Source organism: Podarcis vaucheri, assembly GCF_965113315.1.
Source record: "Podarcis vaucheri genome assembly, chromosome: 15".
Classification (NCBI taxonomy): domain Eukaryota; kingdom Metazoa; phylum Chordata; class Lepidosauria; order Squamata; family Lacertidae; genus Podarcis; species Podarcis vaucheri.
In genome coordinates, this window is record NC_138753.1 from 15,984,867 (window position 1) to 16,005,563 (window position 20,697).

The window sequence follows — 20,697 nt, forward strand, 5'->3', positions numbered from 1 at the left end:
GGTTCGAATTCCCGCAACGGGGTGAGCTCCCATTGCTTGGTCCCTGCTCCTGCGAACCTAGCAGTTCGAAAGCACGTCAGAGTGCAAGTAGATAAATAGGTACCGCTCCAGCAGGAAGGTAAACGGCGTTTCCATGTGCTGCTCTGGTTCACCAGAAGCGGCTTAGTCACGACTGGACCTAATGGTCAGGGTTCCCTTTACCTTTTTATTTCAAGGCCACATGTGACTTGCACGAGAACACAGCCCCCAAAACAGGCATCTTTTGCGCTCTTGCAGGAGCCAAAACAAGACATCCCAGGATCCAGTCGGAAGCCAGGATGGCTTCTGTAATTCTGGGATGTCCAGGTATTTTGCTGCTCCTTGGGCTTTTGTTGCAATTTGCAGCAATTTGTACGACTTTTGAAATAATTAAAAATCCTCATGAAAATTGGCCGGTATTTTATTGCAAGTTTCTCCAAATAAATACATTTTTGGTATGCAATTTCCCCAAATACAATACATTTCTGTATGTTGTTTTCACTCATACCTGCATTGCAAAATTTGGAGGAGTGCACATTTCGAAGGATGCCTTTGTTTCGGTCCTGATAATGCTTCGGAAAGTGTGAATAGGATAGATGCAGCTTTAAACGTGTACTGAATCAACTTTCTCTTCCATCCCTGTCCTGGGCACTGGAAAATAAACACTCCTTGGCGGGCCTTACTCTTCAACCTCACCATGCCAAAAGGTTCTGTTCTGGGACAGAAAAAACACACCATGCATTTTTAGCATGCCTGTCTTCACCCTTAGGATGCCGCTGTTGACAGGTATCTGGCTGTGGTCAGATTCATCCTCTGATGTTCACATCGGACTAGGATTGTGCTTGATGGGTGTTGGGCAATGGAAGCCAGAAGCAACAAGAATCACCTGCCTCCCTGGCTGAGAAAGTGGATGGAATATTTTTCTGAAAACACATCCCATTGGATCATAGAACTCTGATTACTTTAAGGAACCTTGCAGGATAATTGAATTGCCCCAGAATAGAGTGACTGAGGCAACCCAGTCAGATGGGTTTTTTTTTATAAATTTATTATTATTATTATTATTATTATTATTATTATTATTATTATTAATTTTCAAAGATATTTATTGAAACTTAACATATATACATAATAACCAAAATTCCCAATGATTCTTTCGCATAAAATATAATATCTAAATTATAATATCTAAATAAATTATTATTATTATTACTAGAATTGTACAGTTGGAAGAGACACCAAGGGTCATCTAGTCCAACCCCCAGCAATGCAGGGATTGGCAGATGTGACCATCAAGCACCCTTTATCCCCTTGGATGTTGCCAGACTACATTTTATTTTATTTATGGCATTTATATTCCAACTTTTCTACAAGGAGCTCAAGGTGGCGTATATGGTTCTCCTTCTCAAATCCATACAACAACCCTATGAGGCTGACAGGCAGTGACTGGCCCCCAAAGGTCACCCTGTGAGCTTCATGGCCAAGTGGAGATTTGAACCCTGGTCTCTCCCAGGTCCTAGTCTGACACTCTAACCACTACACCACAACCAACCCTTACAGTATGACTGATCCTTGGCCATGGTGTCTCATGGGCTTGACATCTGGAGTCCAGCAACATAAGCCCGTAAGACGGGCCTGCTGGATCCCCCAAACGCCTGTGGGGAAATCTGTGAGCAGGATTCGAACACAAGAGCTGTATTCCCTCCTGCAGCTTCCAGCAGCTGGCATTCAGAAGCTTTGCTTCCTCCAGCTGTGGCGGCAAGAGCATAGCCATCATGGCTCATAGCCATCAATAGTCGTACCTTCCATTAATTTGTCTAATCTTTCAAAGCCCACTCCCGTTGTTGTCTCTTGTGGAAGTGAGTTCCACAGTTTATGTGAAGAATTCCTTTTATCTTTTTTGAATCTCCCAGCATCTGGATAGTGTAGTGGTTAGAGTGTTGGCTTAGCACCTGAAAGAGACCAGAATTCAAGTCTAAGTCAGATGGCTACCTCTGCAGAGCTGCTCCGGTCTATGAGGAGATACTTTTTCAACAAGTTGGGAAACGGGAGGGCCTAGACTTTTTCATCAATCGGCCAGGGTCTGAGATGTTGCCACAGGAAAACCCGGCACATGTGCTTCAAGGTAGGAGGGGAGTCTTCCAGCTTCTTCAGGCTGGTGAAGAGGTCTGAGATCCTCCTCCTATGCAACCGGCAGTTGCTGAGGTTGATATCGAAGTTGCTGGGGAGCTTGATGATCTGGGAGCTTGAGGCCAAGAGCTCCAGCACCGTCTCGGCCTTCTGAAAGAGGTCAGCAGAGAAGGTGTCATCCTCTAACCACCACAGGTAGGAACACAGCCACTCGAAGATAGTGCTGAAGCCCGACCAGCAGGCAGGTCCATGGAGGGTGCAGTTGTAGCGTGCCCCAAACTCCAGGAGGGGAAAGCGGAGCTGGAAGTTTTTCAGGCGCACGTGGTTGTGTTGAATGGTCACTTTAAAATGTGAAGGTTCATTATTGTTTCACAAGTTGTGTATGTCTTTAAGGGCCAGGGCAAATAACGAGACCCAGTCTTACAGCTGTGAAACATAGCAGGTGCTGCTGAGTTATGTTAATCAAGCTGTGTCAACAATTGGGTATAGTATATAAGGAGCAGCACCTAGCTCTCCCATTACCCTGGGGGATGGGTTGGTGGTTGGCTCTGGTTTGTTGTTGATGTATTTAGTGTATAGGGAGTTTTTGTTATTGTTATTAATACCTTGTTAAAGTTATTTTTGAGTCCCTTTTTAATGCATGGTCTCCCTAGCAAGCTCTCTGCAGCGCTACTAAACTGTAAATAGCCAACAGGTTGAGAGACTCGTAGGTTGGGCACTCACTAGGGTTGGCCCCGTGGGTCATCAGCAGCTGAGTGACCTGGAAGCAGAAACAGTTGACGGTCTGAGCCTCCTCTTTGTCACCTCCCACTGTCTTCCAAAGGAGGGAGATGATGGAGGAGAAGAAGATGGTGTCGCCATCTTTTGTTGTGGCCTTCACATTGGCTCCTGAAGGGCAGGGACAATAAAGAAACGGCCAGTTTACTGGTTTGCTTTTTTAAAATGACCCTTGGCAACATCACCGCTGTCATCATTTTCCTATTTTTTCTAATCAATTTTTACTAAAAGTATTTGACATAAAACACAATCAAAGCCAAACTAAGGCAGAAAAAAAGAGGAAAAACGAGAAAGAGAAAAGAAATATATGGCCTGCTATCACAATTATATCTTAACCCTTATTTAAAGTAATACCAAAGAGGTTTAATAATGTGTTTAGAATAGTGTTGGAAGTATTTGAAGTTGAGAATATATTGCGGCAATGCAAGATTATTCGTATTTCTTTCAGTTAACCAAAAATAAAAAATAATGTTCTTTTTTGCCTAAGTAATCAATTATCTATATAGACCATATATATATCTCATAAAAATACATTAGGATTGATCAGTGCTTGCCCTTTTATCATTCCAGTCCACCCAGGCAGGTCTTCTTAGGGAGAATGCCATGTGGTGGCAAAAGGGTGCCAGCCTTCCGGGCTCATATTCCTGCTCTGAGACCACTGGTTGTTTTGCACTGGATTTGAAGGAAGCAGCATGGCTCAGTAGGGCAGGCGGGCGGAGGAAGCTCACCTCCTTCCAACAAAAGGTGAATGCTTTCCGTATTGTGGATCTGAACCCCAACACTGCTGACTAGAGCCTAACCAGAAAGGAAGCAGTTGAAAAAGGTGGGGGGGGGGTGTCACAAAAAATGTATATAAAGATACAGTCTCCATAAATAGTTATTCTAATCATTTCTGTAATTTTAAAATAAATGCAAGATGTGAAGCATTAACTGGGTCCCCCTCCAACCTTCAAAGGTGATGTCTGCCCCACCACGCAGGAGGGCTTCTGTGGCTTGGACCATCCCATACGCCGCCATCTTCAGCAATGAATAGTTCACACCCTCCTGGTAGTACACGAAGCTGGTGTTCCTCTCCAGCAGCTCATGAAGTGCTGCAATCCGTCTGTCATCTTCTACCACGGCGCTGGCGCTTCACAAGAAAACAAGGCAAATAAAGGACAACCATGACCATAGGAGGAGGGCAAAGTTCCGTGGTGGTGGTGGTTTGGTAACGATAAAGAGCCAATCAGTAGGCAGCTCAGAGGGAAGAGCGGTGTGCCAATGAGAAGATATGTCCTTCTAGGCCACGTTCTGGGGGCCACACGCCAGTGGTGGGCAAGGCCAGAGTGCGTAGGAGAAACCAATGTGATTGGTTTATTTTTACATTAATAATACCTTTATTGTCAATGTACAACCTGCGTACAATGAAATTAACCGAGCCTCCCTCCCCACCACATAAACACTCAATCTCATAGCCCTCTGTGTGCTTGTCGCACAACACACCAACCCTGAAAGTCAGTTACACTAGATCATTTTCCGTTCAGCAGCCTAACAGCTCACGGATAGAATCTGTTTTTTAGCCTGTTTTTTACGACTGATTATACTTCTATAGGACGCGGGTGGTGCTGTGGGTAAAACCTCAGTGCCTAGGGCTTGCCGATCGCATGGGGTGAGCTCCCGTCTTTCGGTCCCAGCTCCTGCCCACCTAGCAGTTCGAAAGCACCCCTAAGTGAAAGTAGATAAATAGGTACCGCTTTATAGCGGGAAGGTAAACGGTGTTTCCGTGTGCTGCACTGGTGCTGGCTCGCCAGAGCAGCTTCGTCATGCTGGCCACGTGACCCGGAAGTGTCTGCGGACAGTGCTGGCCCCTGGCCTCTAGAGTGAGATGGGCGCACAACCCTAGAGTCGGACACGACTGGCTCGTACGGGATGGGGTACCTTTACCTTTACCTTTACCTTATACTTCTATACCTCCTGCCCAAGGGTAGAAGATTAAAGAGGTGCTGGCCGGGGTGTGAATTGTCCCTTAGAATTTTTCTCGCTCTCCTAAGGCAACGATCCCATGCGATGTCATCTAGCGGGCTCAGGGGACAGGCCTTGATATCATGTGCTGTGTTCACCACCATCTGTAAAGACTTTCTGTCCTTGGCTGTCAAGCCAACATACCATGCTGTGATACAATATGAGAGGACACTTTCTTTTGCGGACCGGTAGAAGGAGGTCATCAATTGTTGTTTAACATTGTTCTTTCGCAAGACCCTGAGGAAGTGGAGTCTCTGTTGGGCCTTCCTAACCACCTGAGTTATATTGTTTTTCCAAGTGAAGTCTTCGCTAAGGTAAACTCCCAGAAATTAGACCACCAGGTCCATCTAGCTCAGTACTGTATGCACTGACTGACAAGAGCAATGGCTCTGCAGGGTTTGAGTCAGGGGATATTATAAGCGCCAACTTGGAGATGCCATTAGGGGCCTTCTGCATGTACATAAGGTGTTCTACCCTTAACCATGGCCCTTTCCCTGAAAGTAGGATTCCTTTTGTGCATTTCAGTGTACACCGCTTGATTGCAGAAAACCCTCAAAGAGCCTAGTTATCAAAGTTCTGAAGAATAGGATGAATTGAATAAGAATAAGAACCCTGCTCAGTATTGTTGACCTACACTGATGGGGAAGCAGCTTCCCAGTTACCTGTCCATCATTTCCAGCACCAGAGGATTCATACATTCCAATATCTCATTGGCCAACCCCTGGTACTCATAGATGCCGCTGAAGCCATGGAGAAAAGGCATTTTGCTCGACTCCCTGTGTCAATACATTCAGGAAATGGTCTAAAGCTTCTTCCTCAGCCTACCAAAAAATAAATTCTTCATCACCATGACTGTCATTCACAACCATACGTATCCTACGGCGCTTGTTAACACATCCCTCCAAAACCCACAGTACAGGTTAACCATTTAGGTAGGATAGCAATGTTTCAACCAGTCTCTTGCTTCTAATAATAATAATAATAATAATAATAATAATAATAATAATAATATCCTGCCTTTCCCCCAGATTGTGACTAAAGGTGACCTACACAAATTAAAACATAGATCAAATACAGAAAGCTAAAACGTGTTTTAAAATAGTAGTTTAATTAAAACTGTAATGGAACTTAAACAATTTGAGAATGAATCTATTTCCCGACAAAGTCACTGGGTTACTTTGGTGGTTGCTCACTGCCTCTCAGCATAACCTGCCTCATAGGGTTGTTGTGTGGGGATTAATTGAGGCGGCGGGGAGAACTACATCCGTCACCTTGAGTTCCTCAAGAGAAAAAAGGTGGAATGTAAATACAGTAACGTAAATAAACGAAGCAGAAAACATTCTGCCGAACACAGCAAGTACTTTTGGCTCAGCCCTCATCCAGACATGCTGTCAACATGTGTCTCTGCAGATATACAAGGGGCGGGTGATTGTGTGCGCACGAGAGTCCCCTGTGCGTATCAAACAGGCCCAGTTTCTGAGGATGCCAGACAGGATATCCAGAGTGTCAGGAAGATAAACGCCAGAGCCACAAGGTGTTTTCCTCTTGCTGTCTCCTTGTGGGCAGCGCCTGGGCTCTGAGCAGCTACGCATGTGTATACATGGGGAAGGGGCTTGGGGGGGGGGTTGTAGAAAAAGAGAGTTTGGAGGGGATGTGCGGACTTAGAAGATGTGTGGTATGGATTTATGGGGTGTGTCTGGCAGCTGCCGGGAAGTGCCTGGCTCCAGAGCAGCCGTCTTAAGCACCTTTGGCACAGCTCTGGGAATGCGCACGGCCACAGACACCACCACATGGCGCAAGCCCAAGGAGAAGGGGGCATGGAGAAGGACTGTGGGGTTTGCAGGTGGAAAAGGGCAGCCAGAATGGCCAAGGGCAATTGCCCTATGAGGAAAGGTTGCAGCATTTAGGAGTCAAAGATGACATGATAATAGAAGTTTTCCTCCTCTCATAACACTAGAATCCATAGCCATCCAATGAAGCTGAATGAGGCAGCAACCCTTCTGAATATCAGTTGCCGGAAGCCACAGGAGGGATGCTCTTGTGTTCGAATCCTGCTTGCATGTTTCCCACAGGCATCTGGTTGGCCACTGTGAGAACAGGATCCTGGACTAGGTGGGCTATGGGCCTGATCCAGAAGACTCCTCTTACGATTGCCAAACTGTTCTCTCCAGATTGTCCCCATTTTTTGCTATTGAGGAATGTATATAATAAAAAGAAGCCACAAGTTAGAGTTACTGTGTTCTTTGGGGTTTAGCACCTTCCCTTGTAGACCAGCGTTCCTTGACCTGGTGCCCTTCAGACACTTAGTGGCATCATTTCCATCAGCCCCTGCCAGTTCCAACTTGAAATGTAGAATTGTGTCGTCAACATGTCCACCAGCTGGCATTCTGATGTCCCTCTTCTAGGGAGCGTAAACTCTTTGGTCAAACTCTCTGCCCCTCAGCCACCCCGGGGGGAAACGGCTGTTGAGTTTGAGCTGGGATTTGCACTCGCCCTGCAGATTTGGGTCCCGAGCCTGTGTGTGAAACTTCGCGCTGATGTCTTAAAGGGAGACGTTGCGTAAGGCATAAGCGATCAGAGAATGCCAAGGCGGGGAGCTAAACCAAAAGATTTGCTTCCCTTGATGTGTTTACATTTTGCTGGATCTCAAGGAAGGTGCCCCGCAGAGGATACTTAAAGTAAGGTGTGGTTGGGCATTTCTCCATGAAGTGTTAAGATGGTGTTATATGCTGCCCCCCCCATCTCTGTTTAGCAGTAGCAAAATTCCAGGGGGGAAATCAAGGCACAGCAGAGGCTGCAGGGTCTTCGAAATACGGTTTATTCGTATGTACTTACACCTGAATACATTACACCTGCTGCATTTTGACTTGAGCAGGGCTTAATCCCAGGTCAGATTATGTTTAGGGGTGCTTACCCTCTGTATAAGGTTACTCAGAAGTAAGCCCCATCAGTTACTCCCACTTTACTCTCTGTTGTCTTTACTAGCTCTGTTCTCTCTTTATTATGAAGAATAATGGAACTCACAGGTAGAGAATATTTTAAAAAACGAATCTTTACTATTTGTAAAGGGAATCTTTGCATGAATTAATACTTGACTACCCCTTTCGAGCTGCACTGTATCTTTGTACTTTTGTCCCTCCAGGCTGATTTAAATTTCTGATTCTTTGTTTTCTTTCTCTTTGTTATGTTTGCACTTTTTTGGGAGGGTTAATAGATCTATTATTATTATTATTATTATTTATTATTATTATTATTACTATTCCAACATTTTTACTTTCCTATCTGTCATCTAGTTCAGACCTATTTATTCCTAGGGGAACTTGGAGCCTGTATAATTTCTGTTGTATGGCTTGATTTTGAAAAGTATCTGGTTTTAATGGCTGGATTTTCGCTGTCAAAAATAGCTTGGGGACCCTGGGCAGAAAGCGGTCTAAAAATCTTAACAAATAAATTAAACCCCTTTCCTTTACGGATCGTCCCCGGCTCACCCCCCTGGTTCATCTCCATAGCTGGGCTGATCTATCATCTCTGATGATGCAAGTCCAGTGTTGACTGCCAGGCCCTCTGTTTTGACATTCCTTCTGCGCCCCCCTCCAGGGTAACTAGGGTGATTTCAGACAATCCCGAGCAGCCGCTTCTCTTGAATGGATCCCAAAATGTATCCGACCGCTGCGTTTTCTGAAAAGGCTCGGAATTGCAAGGAACATTCTGTTCTTGGTGGTGTTTAATCAAAAGATGCACAGATCCTTCTCGCGCTCTTGGCTCCAGGAGAACCATCTACTCGGTTACAGACTGTTAGTTTTAATTTAATTTCCTCAACCTTAAGAGGCTGGCCCATCTCTGAAGCACGGGCCCATGGCAAGCAAGTTAGCGGCACGCACCGCAGAGACAGCGTTAAGGCGAAATGGCAACGTCTGACATTGAAATCCTCAGACCTTTTGCTGGTTTAATCTCAACCCCATAAAGCCCTCTTGGATTCAGTGACTTAAAGCCATAGCTGAAATGTGAGAAAAGGCAGCGTGGTGCAGTGGTTAGAGTGTCAAGCTAGGACCTGGGCGGGACTGGGGTTTGAATCTCCACTTGGCCATGATGCTCACTGGGTGACTTTGGGGGACAGTCACGGCCTCTCAGCTGAACCTCACTCACTTCGTATCTGAAGAAGTGTGCATGCACACGAAAGCTCACACCAAGAACTAACTTAGTTGGTCTTTAAGGTGCTACTGGAAGGAATTTTTTTATTCTCACTCACTTGAGTTCTTCACATTTCCACATCATGGTGCAATTTTTTTTTAAAGGCATTGTGAAAATTCACGAGCATTTTAGTGTAAATTTCTCCTAATAAACTCACTGCAGCGGGGCAGACTAGATGGCGCTGGTGTCCCTTTCAGTTCTACAGTTCTATGATTCTACATTTATGTATACAGCTTTACCTAATGCACACATTTTTTGCAAAGCAACTTTCCTTTAACACAATTTTTTAATCTGTTATTTTCACTAAGAGCTGCATTTTTTTTTTGCACATTTCACCCCAGTGCAATGCGTCATTGTACAAATTTCTTTCATGGAGAACGGCATTGCAAAATTCGGAGCAATGCAAATTTCAAAGGAGGCATTTCGGTTTGTGGAATGCTTTGGAAACTCAAATCGGGTAGTTTTGCATTTGCATGTGAACTGAATCAAATTTCTCCCCCAGTCCCCTCCCCAAGAAGGTCTACAACCGGGAAATGAAGTGTGTGGTTGGCAGTGTGGTGCAGTGGTTAAAGAGTCCAGGGTTTGAATTTCCACTCGGCCGTGAAGCTCACTGGGCGTGACTTGAGAAGGGCAGTCCCTGCCTCTCAACCTAACCTACCTCACAGAGCTGTTGTGGGAATTAAACGAGGAGGGGGAGACCCACAAAGGCCACTTGGAGCTCCCCGTTGAAAAAGGTGGCATAGGAAGACAATAAATAAACAAGAATAAACATAAATAATCATCTGCAGATGGAGCTCCTGTAGCGCAGGAGCGAGGGCTGGTGGAAACACTGGCAATTCTGCCTTGGACGTGTTGGCTGTGGATCAGATTGCTGGATGCAAAATAGTGGAGAAGCGACTCTTGGCACAGGGCAAAGCGACAGTCACCACTGGTGGTGACTCTGTGTGTGTGTGTGTGTGTGTGTGTGTGCGCGCGCACACACAGGATGGGTCCTGATGGGAATGCTGGCAGTTCCAAGTGCGAGTCACATTTTTCTGCCAGGACATACAGCACTCTCTTTCTCTTTTGGCAGAGGTGTGTTCAAGGAGCGCTGAACGTGGCAATTCAGATTTGGCCAAGGGAGAGAGGCAGGCAGGATTTGGACTCCATGGGGTTTGTTTTTTGACGGGGATCAATTGCATCTCTGCCCCCTTGATCCCCAGTGAGCCTGGGTGCTTGCAAATACAGCAGGTCAGCCAGCGCCAGGCTGTCAGTTCCAGGTCCTCTCAGCTTCTCGTTTCCCCAACCGCAGGTCCAGATCTCCACTTTATCGCTTGCCACTTGTCACCCTGGGACACCGATTTGATGAATAAATCAACACAGTCTGTGAGGAGAATTGCACCCATTTCCGTGTGTGGCTCTTCGAATGGATGCCCTTTCCCTCGAGCCTTTTCTCCTGATGTGATGCTGATTTGGATATCCTTCCCACTGATTTTGGGTATAGGGCGGTATAGATAATAAATAAATAAATAAATAAATAAACTTAGGTGCATTCCCCTTACTTATATATCCTATTTTGGTGTGCGTGGAGGACTACTGCGTCACAAAATTTGGGGACACGTGAGCTTTAGCTCCTGTCTTGGTTTGGGAAGTGCAACGGAGAGAGGCGGGACAGATTTGTCCCCCATTCCAAGTAGATGCCCATCACCACCCGCTGGTGCTTTTTCCACCCAGGTTATGTGAAGGACTGTTTCCTCCCATATAAACCTGCCTGGGTTCTCTGAGATCTTTGGGGATGGCCCTTCTCTCAATCCCACCCCCCTCACAGGCATGCTTGGTGCAGGGCAGGGCCTTCTCGGTGGCTGCTCCCAGACTTTGCAACTCCCTCCCTAGAGAAGTGAAGCCGACTCCTTCCTTCCATCAGCTGATTTCCCTCCCCCCAACAGGTATTTGGGAACTGTTTGTGGTTGTTTTTTTTTAAAAAAAATTGAAATGAAAGGAGTTTTAATAGTGCTATACCTGTTTTTATTACCTGTATTTTAATAGATCTGTTTTTCCCATTGTTTTAATTCTATTAGAGTTTAATTACTTACCAGCTATTATTACTTTAAATATGTATTTTAGCTGTGTTGTTTTAATTTGTGTAAGTCGCCTTGATTGTGCTGTGATTTCCCCCTGGGAAATGTACTTTGGGGGGGGGGCTGCGATCTTAACGCAGCACTCCAAAACACATGTTTTCGGGTGCCCTGCCTGAAGAAAAATAAATTCCCAGTGGAAAATTGCAGTGCAGAACTGAGCAAACTGACGATTACCAAAATGGCCGCTGTTCTCTTGTGAGAAAAATGGGAAAATGGAGTCCAGGAAGATGGTGTCTCAAATTTTGCTGTTGTGGTGTTGGAGGGTATGCAGTGCTACTCAAGATGGCCTGAAAAGACAGCATCCTACGTCCCTATTGAGTTCAGCTCTTTATTCAGAACCACGAGGAACAAATGTTTACTTAATATGTTATGTACTGAAGTTCTCACCCTGGGCCAGCAGGGGGATACTGTAGATAGTTTTCACTCAGGTCCACATATGCAAATAAGGGATTGAAAGTGACGTTCAGCGATTGGATAGTTACAGAACGTGTTACAGTTGCGTTGTAGTGGAGCTCTATATAAGCAGGCTGGCTGAACCCTTCAGTTCTGTTCTGGCCTGTCATAAACCAGAGCTGTTTGAAGAATCGCTGTGTCGTCTGATATATTCACCCACAACTTAACATAATACTTAAGGAGAGGGCAAAAAGGCTCTGGAGTAGAGCACTTGCTTTGCACACACAAGGGCCTGGACTCTCCACATAGCTCTGGAAACAACAGCGTGCCTGAAACCCTGGAGAGCTGCTGCCAGCCCGTGCAGACAACACTGGACTAGATGGATGATGGTTCTGACTCCGGCAGCTTCATGCACATCAACGATGCTCTGAGGATCAACACAAAAACGTTATTAATAATAGCTTCCCCCCTCGACCAAAAAAGAGAGACACTGTTTTGCAGAGCCGCTTTTCCTGGCAACTGCCCTCTGTCTCTTGAGCTGGGGGTCCAAGACAGGCCCTGGGGAGGCCTGGGAAGCAGCCAGCCCCCTTTGGCAGGCCTCCCCTCGCGAGAACAATGGCTGACATCATGTTTTGTTTAAGCGAAAAAGCCGCCTCACAGTGTCGGAGGGAAGAGCGTTTGTTTTCCTTTCCCATTTTCTCCCTCCCTCGCTCCCTTCTTCTCCCAGGCTGGCTGGGGCCCACATACCAGGCAAGTGAGTGCTCTTTGGTTACGGGCCCCAGCGCCACCATTACAGGGCCTGGTCCCTCCTCCTCTCCTGCGCCTACCCTGCAAAGCTGGCTGCTTCCTGCCTGGCCAATGGGAGGCTTGGAGAAAAATCTGCTCCAAGGTGACCTGACGAAAAGCTGCATTCTAGGAGCTGTAGAAATTCAGGCAAGTATTTGCATAAGCATTGCAGGGTTCTGTTGGCCACAGGGAGGGGGCAGAGATGCTCACTTGAAATCTTATTTCCCCCCTCGCACCTCCCGTTTGGCTTTGGAGATCTGGCACGTATCGTTCACACACACTATCAAGCTTTATTTCTCCTTGAGAACATAAGAAGAGGCCTCGGACCATAGAGGCAGAGCATAACTACTATGGCTACTAGTTACTGATGGCCTTACCTTCTGTTATTTGTTTAATCCACTTTCAAGTCGGTGGCCATCCCTGGCTCCTGTGGCAGGGAGTTCCATAGTTTTAACTGCGTGTCACATGGCGAAGGACTTTCTTTTATCTGTCCCAGATCTTCCAGCAGTTGGTTTCACTGGATGTCCACGAGTTCCCGTATTACGATCAGAGGGAGGAAAACTTCTCTGTCCACTCTCTCTAATCCATGCATGATTTGATAAACTTCTAAAATGTCACCTGTTACTGGCTTTTTCTCCAAACTAAAAAGCCCCAAATGCTTTAACTTTTGTTCCTGGGGGAGTTGCTCCATCCCCTCTTGTCATTTTGGTTGCCTTTTTCTAAACCCTTTTCAAGCTCTGTTGTTGTTTAGTCGTTTATCGTGTCCAACTCTTCATGACCCCCTGGACCAGAGCATGCCAGGCACTCCTGCCTTCCACTGCCTCCCGCCGTTTGGTCAAACTCATGCTGGTAGCTTCGAGAACACTGTCCAGCCATCTCGTCCTCTGTCGTCCCCTTCTCCTTGTGCCCAGTGAGCACTCAGGGCTGATTTCCTTCAGAATGGATAGGTTTGATCTTCTTGCAGTCAGTTTCAAGCTCTACGATATCCTTTTTGAGGGGAGATGACCATAATACAGTGGTACATTGGAAGTCAAACGGAATCCGTTCCAGACGTACGTTCAACTTCCATAGTGTTCGGGAACCAGGGTGTGGCTTCCAATAGGCTGCAGGGAGCTCCTGCAGCCAATCGGAAGCCGCAGAAGCCGTGATGGACATTCGGGTTCCAAAGAACGTTTGCAAACCAGAACAATCGCCTCCAGGTTTGTGGCGTTCGGGAGCCAAAACGTTCCGAGTTGCAAGGCGTTCATCAACCAAGGTACGACTGTATTAGGAGGCTCCTCCAAGATAACAAACTCTGCACCCCTATTCCCCCCATAAAATCTAATGTTTTTCAGGGCATCTTCAAACACTAGGGATGCACCAAGCCCAGTCCATGACCTTTCATGACAAGTGGGAGAACTTGGCTTTGAGCATTTAAAAAAAAATCTTTCTCTTTATTACATCCAATAAAGTAAATAAAGAAATATATGGACAAATACAGTATTCCAACACATTGAAGGCAGCATGAGATGAAACACTATTTTTAGACTCATTCCAAAACACTATAATCTATATTAAAAACATTTTTTTCCATGGACCTCTTAGGTTGGCTTATATGTATTCCTTTGTAATAATTTATTAAGAGGTGACATGATAGAAGTTAATAAAATGATAGCCTGGCATGGAGAAGATGGATAGGGGAGAGCTTCCCTTCCTCTCTCATAACACTTGAACTCGTAGACATCCAAAGAAGCTGAACGTTGGAAGATTCAGGACAGATAAAAAAGAGTTCTTTTTTCACGCTTCACATTGTTAACCTGTGGAACTCCCTCCCACAAGAGGCAGGGATGGCGACCAACTTGGATGGCTTTAAAAGAGGATTAGACAAATTCATGGCTATCCATGGCTGCTAGCCATGTGTGCTATGCTTTGGCTCCACAGTCAGAGGCCGCAATGCTTCTGAATGCCAGTTCCTGGAAACCACAGGAGGGGAGAGGGCTCTTGTGTTCGAATCCTGCTTGTGAGCTTCCCATTAAGGGCATCTGGTTGGCCGCTGTGAGAACAGGATGCTGGACTAAATGGGTCATTGGCCTGATCCAGCAGGCTCGCCTTACAGTCTAAATGTCTTACATTCTTCATATAAGCCAGATCTTCTCTAACCATTCACATACTGTATGAGATATACTATTTCTTGGTCATTTTCCAGGATAATATCCTTCAGGCAGCCCAATAGTAGTACAGTGTTTTACTTTCTATGGGTATCTGCAGGGGGCTGGACTAGACTACGACCCCCCCCCATTTCCCTTCCAACTCTACCGTTCTATGATATCCTAAGATGTCCGAAATATTAGCCTGCACATATTTCCAAAATGTTTGAGAGCAGTTCCAAAAGGGGTGTATGTGGTCTGCTTTACTCGATCCGCGTCTCCAGAATTTGTCTGATTCCAACTTAACTTACAGTGGTACCTCAGGTTAAGTACTTAATTCGTTCTGGAGGTCCGTACTTAACCTGAAACTGTTCTTAACCTGAAGCACCACTTTAGCTAATGGGGCCTCCTGCTGCTGCCGTGACGCCAGAGCCCGATTTCTGTTCTCATCCCGAAGCAAAGTTTTTAACCTGAAGCACTATTTCTGGGTTAGCGGAGTCTGTAACCTGAAGTGTATGTAACCTGAGGTACCACTGTATCAAGTTTAAATTTTGGAGTGTTCAAATACATTTGACAAAAGGTCTGAAAATATTTCTCCTGATTCAGGCCTGCTGAAGTTATCTTAGATGTTATACTTTGCATTTGTTTTATTCTTTTCATTGCCAGAAATAATGAGAAGAAGCCGCAGGATTTCCATCTCAGCAGTGGCAGCAAATGTAAAATGACGGCCCCACGCTGGGTTTCTGATAGGACTGGGAGAGTTTGAATGCCTCCTGCATCGAAATTAGGTCAGTTCTTGAGATTTCTCCACATTTCTGTCTCAAACCAGAATTCCCCATCATGTTCTTCCCCATGATGGGAGTCGTAAAATCATACAATTGTGGAGCCGTCTAGTGCAACTCCCTGAAATGCAGGAATCGCAGCTAAAAATCCATTCTATTCAGTGGCACAGAGCCTATGCGTAGAACTGAAATGAAAGATTGACCAAATCAAATGGCCAAAAAGGAAATTCGGATCAAATATTAGGAAGAACTTTCAGAGGTTAAGAGCTGCTCAACAGTAGAATGGACAATCTTGGAAGGTGAACAACTCTCTTTTCTTGGAAGTTTTGAAGCAGAGGTTGGATGGCCACCTGTCAAGGATTCTGTTATGTACTGAGTTGAATAGGATCCAAAATGCAGCAGTCTGATTGGTCCTAGAACAATAGGAATCAGATGTACTCGGAGTCGAGAGTGGATTTCATGCTCTTTATTCAGCTCATAATGGTGAGGAAGAATGGAAGTTCCCCCAGAATGTCTGCTTTATATACATTATTTACATAATGGGCCCCACGTGATTGGCTAATTCCGGGATTCTCCTATAGGCCAATCAGGTTGCAGACTCACTTCCACCTGGAGCTGGATTGGGTGGCTCCTGTGGACCAATCAGACTGCTGCATTCTGGATCCTATTGTTCTAGGACCAATCAGACTGCTGCATTCTGAATCCTATTGTTCTAGGACCAATCAGACTGCTGCATTCTGAATCCTATTGTTCTAGGACCAATCAGACTGCTGCATTCTGAATCCTATTGTTCTAGGACCAATCAGACTGCTGCATTTTGGATCCTATTCAACTCAGTACATAACAGATTCTTGAGCTGTGATTCCTGCATTGCAGAGGGTTTGACTAGATGAGCCTTGGGGTTCCCTTCCAAACCTACAGCTTTAGGATTATATAAGCCAGCAGAGGCCATTGTCCTCTGTGCACCCCTGGGCAACGGAGCCCGGCTTCGTGATCCAACAGCCGTGTCCTTGTGATGAGAAATCAAATGTGGAATTCATCAATGTGATCTTGCTGACAATTGGTCATAAATATCTCGAGTGCGAGAGACGGTGCCATCGGAGCCCTTTCCCAAAAAGCTGAACAATCAGCGGCGTCCATTGCGTTTGATTTGAATTGTTCAGGAAGGTTTGGCGGGGTGGAAGGAGGGAGTCAGGGCAGCCTAATCATTCCCATCTGCCTCTCTTGAGTCGAGTGGCTCCATTTCCCAAAAAACATCCAAATTCCTTCCTTGATTTCCCCAAACACCCATTCCGTCTGCCCTCCCCACCCCCACCCCGTCTCCCTTTCCAGCCAGTGTGCAATTGTGGGATGGGCTGAGCTGTGGTCATAACTGTAGTAAACATTCCGCCCCACCCTGGAATTCTGCACCCTGTATAAATTATGCAAATTGGGAAAATTTGCATAAATTGCCTTAGTTGGCACCACTGATGGGGCAATCCTACCTGGAGATGCCAGATATTGAATCCAGGACACGCCGAGTAGATGTTCTGCCACGGAACTACATGGGCTTTTCAACTTTGTCTGCTTGAACTCATATCCCAGTTCACTCACTGACAACAAGATGAAACTGTGTCCGTGGCCCAGTCCTGTGGAACTCCCTGCCACTAGTGATTCAGCAGGTAAATGCCTGCTGGAAACCACTTTTTGTCTGTGCTGGCAGTTAAGAATACATCTTTCCACACAGTGATTAATTGAGGTCTGTTTTTATCTGTTTAATGGTCTTTATTATATTCTTTTATGTTTTTGTTGCTGTAAACTGCTTTGATACATCTTATATGACACAGCAGTACAGTGGTACCTCGGGTTAAGTACTTAATTCATTCTGGAGGTCCGTTCTTAACCTGAAACTGTTCTTAACCTGAAGCACTTTAGCTAATGGGGCCTCCCACTGTTGCCGCACCGCCGGAGCACAATTTCTGTTCTCATCCTGAAGCAAAGTTCTTAACTCGAGGTACTATTTCTGGGTTAGCGGAGTCTGTAACCTAAAGCGTATGTAACCTGAAGCGTATGTAACCCGAGGTACCACTGTATACAAATACAGTTATACCTCAGGTTGAAGTAGCTTCAGGATGAATATTTTCGGGTTGCGCTCCGCGGCGACCCAGAAGTAATGGAGCACATTACTTCTGGGTTTTGCCACTCGCGCATGCACAGATAGTCAAAATGACGTCACGTGCATGCGCGGAAGCGGTGAATCGTGACCTGTGCATGTGCAGACGTGGGTTGCATTCGCTTCAGGATGCGAACGGGGCTCCGGAACGGATCCCGTTTACATCCAGAGGTACCACTGTATTCTTATAAATAAGTCAACATTGTCCAATCCACCCACCCCTCGTTGCCATGGGGGCGTCTCTCCTCTTCTTATTTTCTCGACAGTCCCTTATGTGTCTCAGCTCTTTCCTGGAGGCCAGGGACCACAGCTGATGGCAGGGCATCCCATAATAATGCAGCAGGCAGAATATTTTCTTCGCTTCTGCCCTGACTCTGTTGCTCACTTGCTCCTCTCTGGGGCTGTTTAGCCAAAGCCAAGATTCCTTCCTCCGTATTTCTTTGCTCCTGCCTGAAATGCTCATTAAAAATGTTCAGGGCTACCCAGGGAAATCCTGCTAATTTTATGGGGATTCTTCCCCCCCCCTTTCCCTCAAAACCCCTTACAGATGGACTCTGGCCAATCCACATTTGCCACAGGTTTTCCCTTTTTATTGTTGTTTTAGGCCAAATTAAGTGAGGACTCGCTTCGGGAAATGGCGCAGGGAGAGAGAAACGACTGGGCTCTGTAAGGTTCAGAATCCCAGTACAATCTTAGAACCCAAATTCTAAGCAAAATCTCAATGACACATGCTTTTTTATATATAAAAAAGTTCAGAAGCCTTGAACTCTTGTTCAGGCAAGAAAGAACGTGGCCCTGCAGATCTCTTTATCTGGCCCTTGAGAGCCTCCCCAGACCCCACAACCTTCACCAATCCCTGATCTGCACCTTTCTTGATTTTTGACTGGCTGGCGTGAGTTCTTGAGCTGCGATCCTGTCTCTTCCTTGCCTGGATGGAGAGAGAGAGAGATTTGAAATATTAAGCAGCAAATAAATAAATGTGTCTCTGTTTATAAATAAATCTGCATGGCCGAAATGTAGCCTGCCGTGCGAAAGGCAAGCATCGCATCCATTGTTCTGCCTGGCTCTTGCCGCTGTTGCAATGTGGCCCCAGAAAGCTTGCCAATGATGGAATGCGGCCCTCTGATTAAAAAAAACACCCCACTCTGTAGTAAAGTATCAGCTAGGCCAATTTAATCCCTTTACACCTTGTTTTATTTGAGGCCCCTCAATCTTATCATGACCCATGATTTTGAATTCGGATTCTTTTTTTCTTTCTTTTTGTGTGTGCAGATAAGCAGAAACCATAATGGTTCGCTGGGAAACTGTTGCCCTTAAGAAGCAATTCTATCTAACATGGGTATTCTGAAAGCTTTGCCTCAGTTGCCCCTCTGCAGATTTTCACGCAGAAATGAGACACCGTCAAGGAGATGAAGTGACTCCCCTATGAAGAAGGGTTGCAGCGTTCAGGGAAAAGGTAAATAAGAGGTGACTTCACAGAAGCTTAATAATAATAATAATAATAATAATAATAATAATAATAATAATAATAAAAAAATAATAAAATTTTATTTATATCCCGCCCTCCCCAGCTGAAGCCGGGCTCAGAGCGGCTAACAAGAGTAAAATATACAACATTCTAAAATCATTTCATTATAAAATCAGTTCAAATCAGATTAAAATTATGCCTGGCATGGAGGAGAGGAAGTAGCTAGAGAAAAACTTTCCTCCCTCCTGCCCCTAGAACTGTTGGGATGTTGAAAGATTCAGGACAGAAGAAAGGACTTCTTCATGCAACGCATCGTTAAACTGTGGAACTCCCTCCCACCAGAGGCAGTAATGGCCACCAACTTTGATGGCTCTAAAAGAGGATTCAACAAATTCACGGAGGAGGAGAAAAGGGCTACTGATGGCTGCTAGCCAGGATGGTTCTGCACCCCCCTCCACGGTCCAAGGAAACAATGCTTAGAGAATATTTATGTGGGGGGGAGGGAGGGAGAAAGGAAAGGGACAAACCAGCAAAACCCCCTCTGCACAGAGATGTTAGTCGCTCAGCCCTCCTGGACAATGGCCATCTCCACCTCTGCACAATGTCAGGCCGCGCCGCGATATTACATTTTACCTTTTGCGAAAAACCTTGCAGCTTTTAATTGCGCACTCAGGCCCTGGGATTTCAGAAACTCCCTGCTCTGGTGGAGAAAAGATCATCTGGATCTTTGAAAGCTTCGGGGGGGGGGGGGAAACATCACCTTAGTTACATTTTAAGCCCACTTTGCCCTTTGCAGATCTCAGGGTGATGCCTGTGGAATGCCCCCCCCTGCCCTCAGCGACAAAGCTGCGAGGTAGGCTGGGCCGAGCCATAGGTCAGCGGAGGGAGCGTCGCAACTCGAATCCGCACCTTCTCCCCCCCACCCCATCGGTGTAATGCACCGACTGTGTCCCAACGCAGAAGGGAGGCCTGCCAGCGCTTAAGCCTCATGCCTGGGCCTGGCCTGAATTTCCCTCCAGCCCCGGATTTAAAATAGCTGAGATCTCGCTCTGGTTTATGTCCGTCTGCCATCAGCACTCCTCTCTCTGCAGAGGGACTCTGAGATCCCAGGCAAGACCTCTTCTCAGCCTCCCCACGGGGCGGCCTGCAAATCTCCTGCTGACAGCCCTTGAATTTATTCCTGCAGCTTTAAAAAAAGACAAGGGAGGCTGAGTCTGAAGTCACTCAAAGGTCATGTAGCTCACCCCCCTTGGAGGAGGATTCCACTTACCTCTTGGCCACAAAACGCACATGCACACTTCCATCTAGCAAGGCAAGCATGCCCAGAAATAATAATAATAATAATAATAATAATAATAATAATAATAATAATAATAATAATATAAAGAATTGAATTTTTTTTGCTATGGCAACTCAAAATGGCTTACACTATTTTAAGCAAAAAGCAAAGCAGCATTAAGAAAACGGTAAAATACCTCTTTAAAAAACTAAAAAACCCAGTGCCTTAAGATATTCCCTCCATGGAAAAATGCCTCAAGATGTGTAATGACGGCGCCAGGTGAGAGCATTCCACAGGAGGGGAGCCACCCCTGAAAAGGACCCGTTCTTGTGTTGTTCGCATAACAACTTGGATCATGAGGAAAAACCCTATTTGGATGAGGTCCAACTAGTCCAGGCATAGGCAAACTCGGCCCTCCAGATGTTTTTGAGACTACAATTCCCATCATCCCTGACCACTGGTCCTTGGATGATGGGA

At 45.9% G+C, this 20,697-nt stretch overlaps 1 protein-coding gene and 1 long non-coding RNA gene across 2 annotated transcripts; both read right to left on the reverse strand.

Moving 5' to 3' along the window:
• Nucleotides 1-2,001: 2,001 nt before the first annotated feature.
• LOC309519344 (ankyrin repeat and SOCS box protein 6-like) lies at nt 2,002-5,689 on the reverse strand (the record flags this gene model as incomplete). Its single annotated transcript, XM_082200178.1, has 5 exons — nt 2,002-2,448; nt 2,822-3,036; nt 3,654-3,720; nt 3,925-4,054; nt 5,589-5,689. The coding sequence occupies 5 exons, from the start codon at nt 5,687-5,689 to the stop codon at nt 2,074-2,076; spliced, it is 888 nt and encodes a 295-aa protein (XP_082056304.1). The 3' UTR covers nt 2,002-2,073.
• Nucleotides 5,690-17,120: 11,431 nt separating this feature from the next.
• Nucleotides 17,121-20,106, reverse strand: LOC309519378. Its single transcript, XR_014213826.1, has 3 exons — nt 19,575-20,106; nt 18,341-18,401; nt 17,121-17,923 (listed from the first exon to the last, which is right to left on the reverse strand). It is a non-coding gene; the product is annotated as an uncharacterized lncRNA (long non-coding RNA).
• Nucleotides 20,107-20,697: the final 591 nt, after the last annotated feature.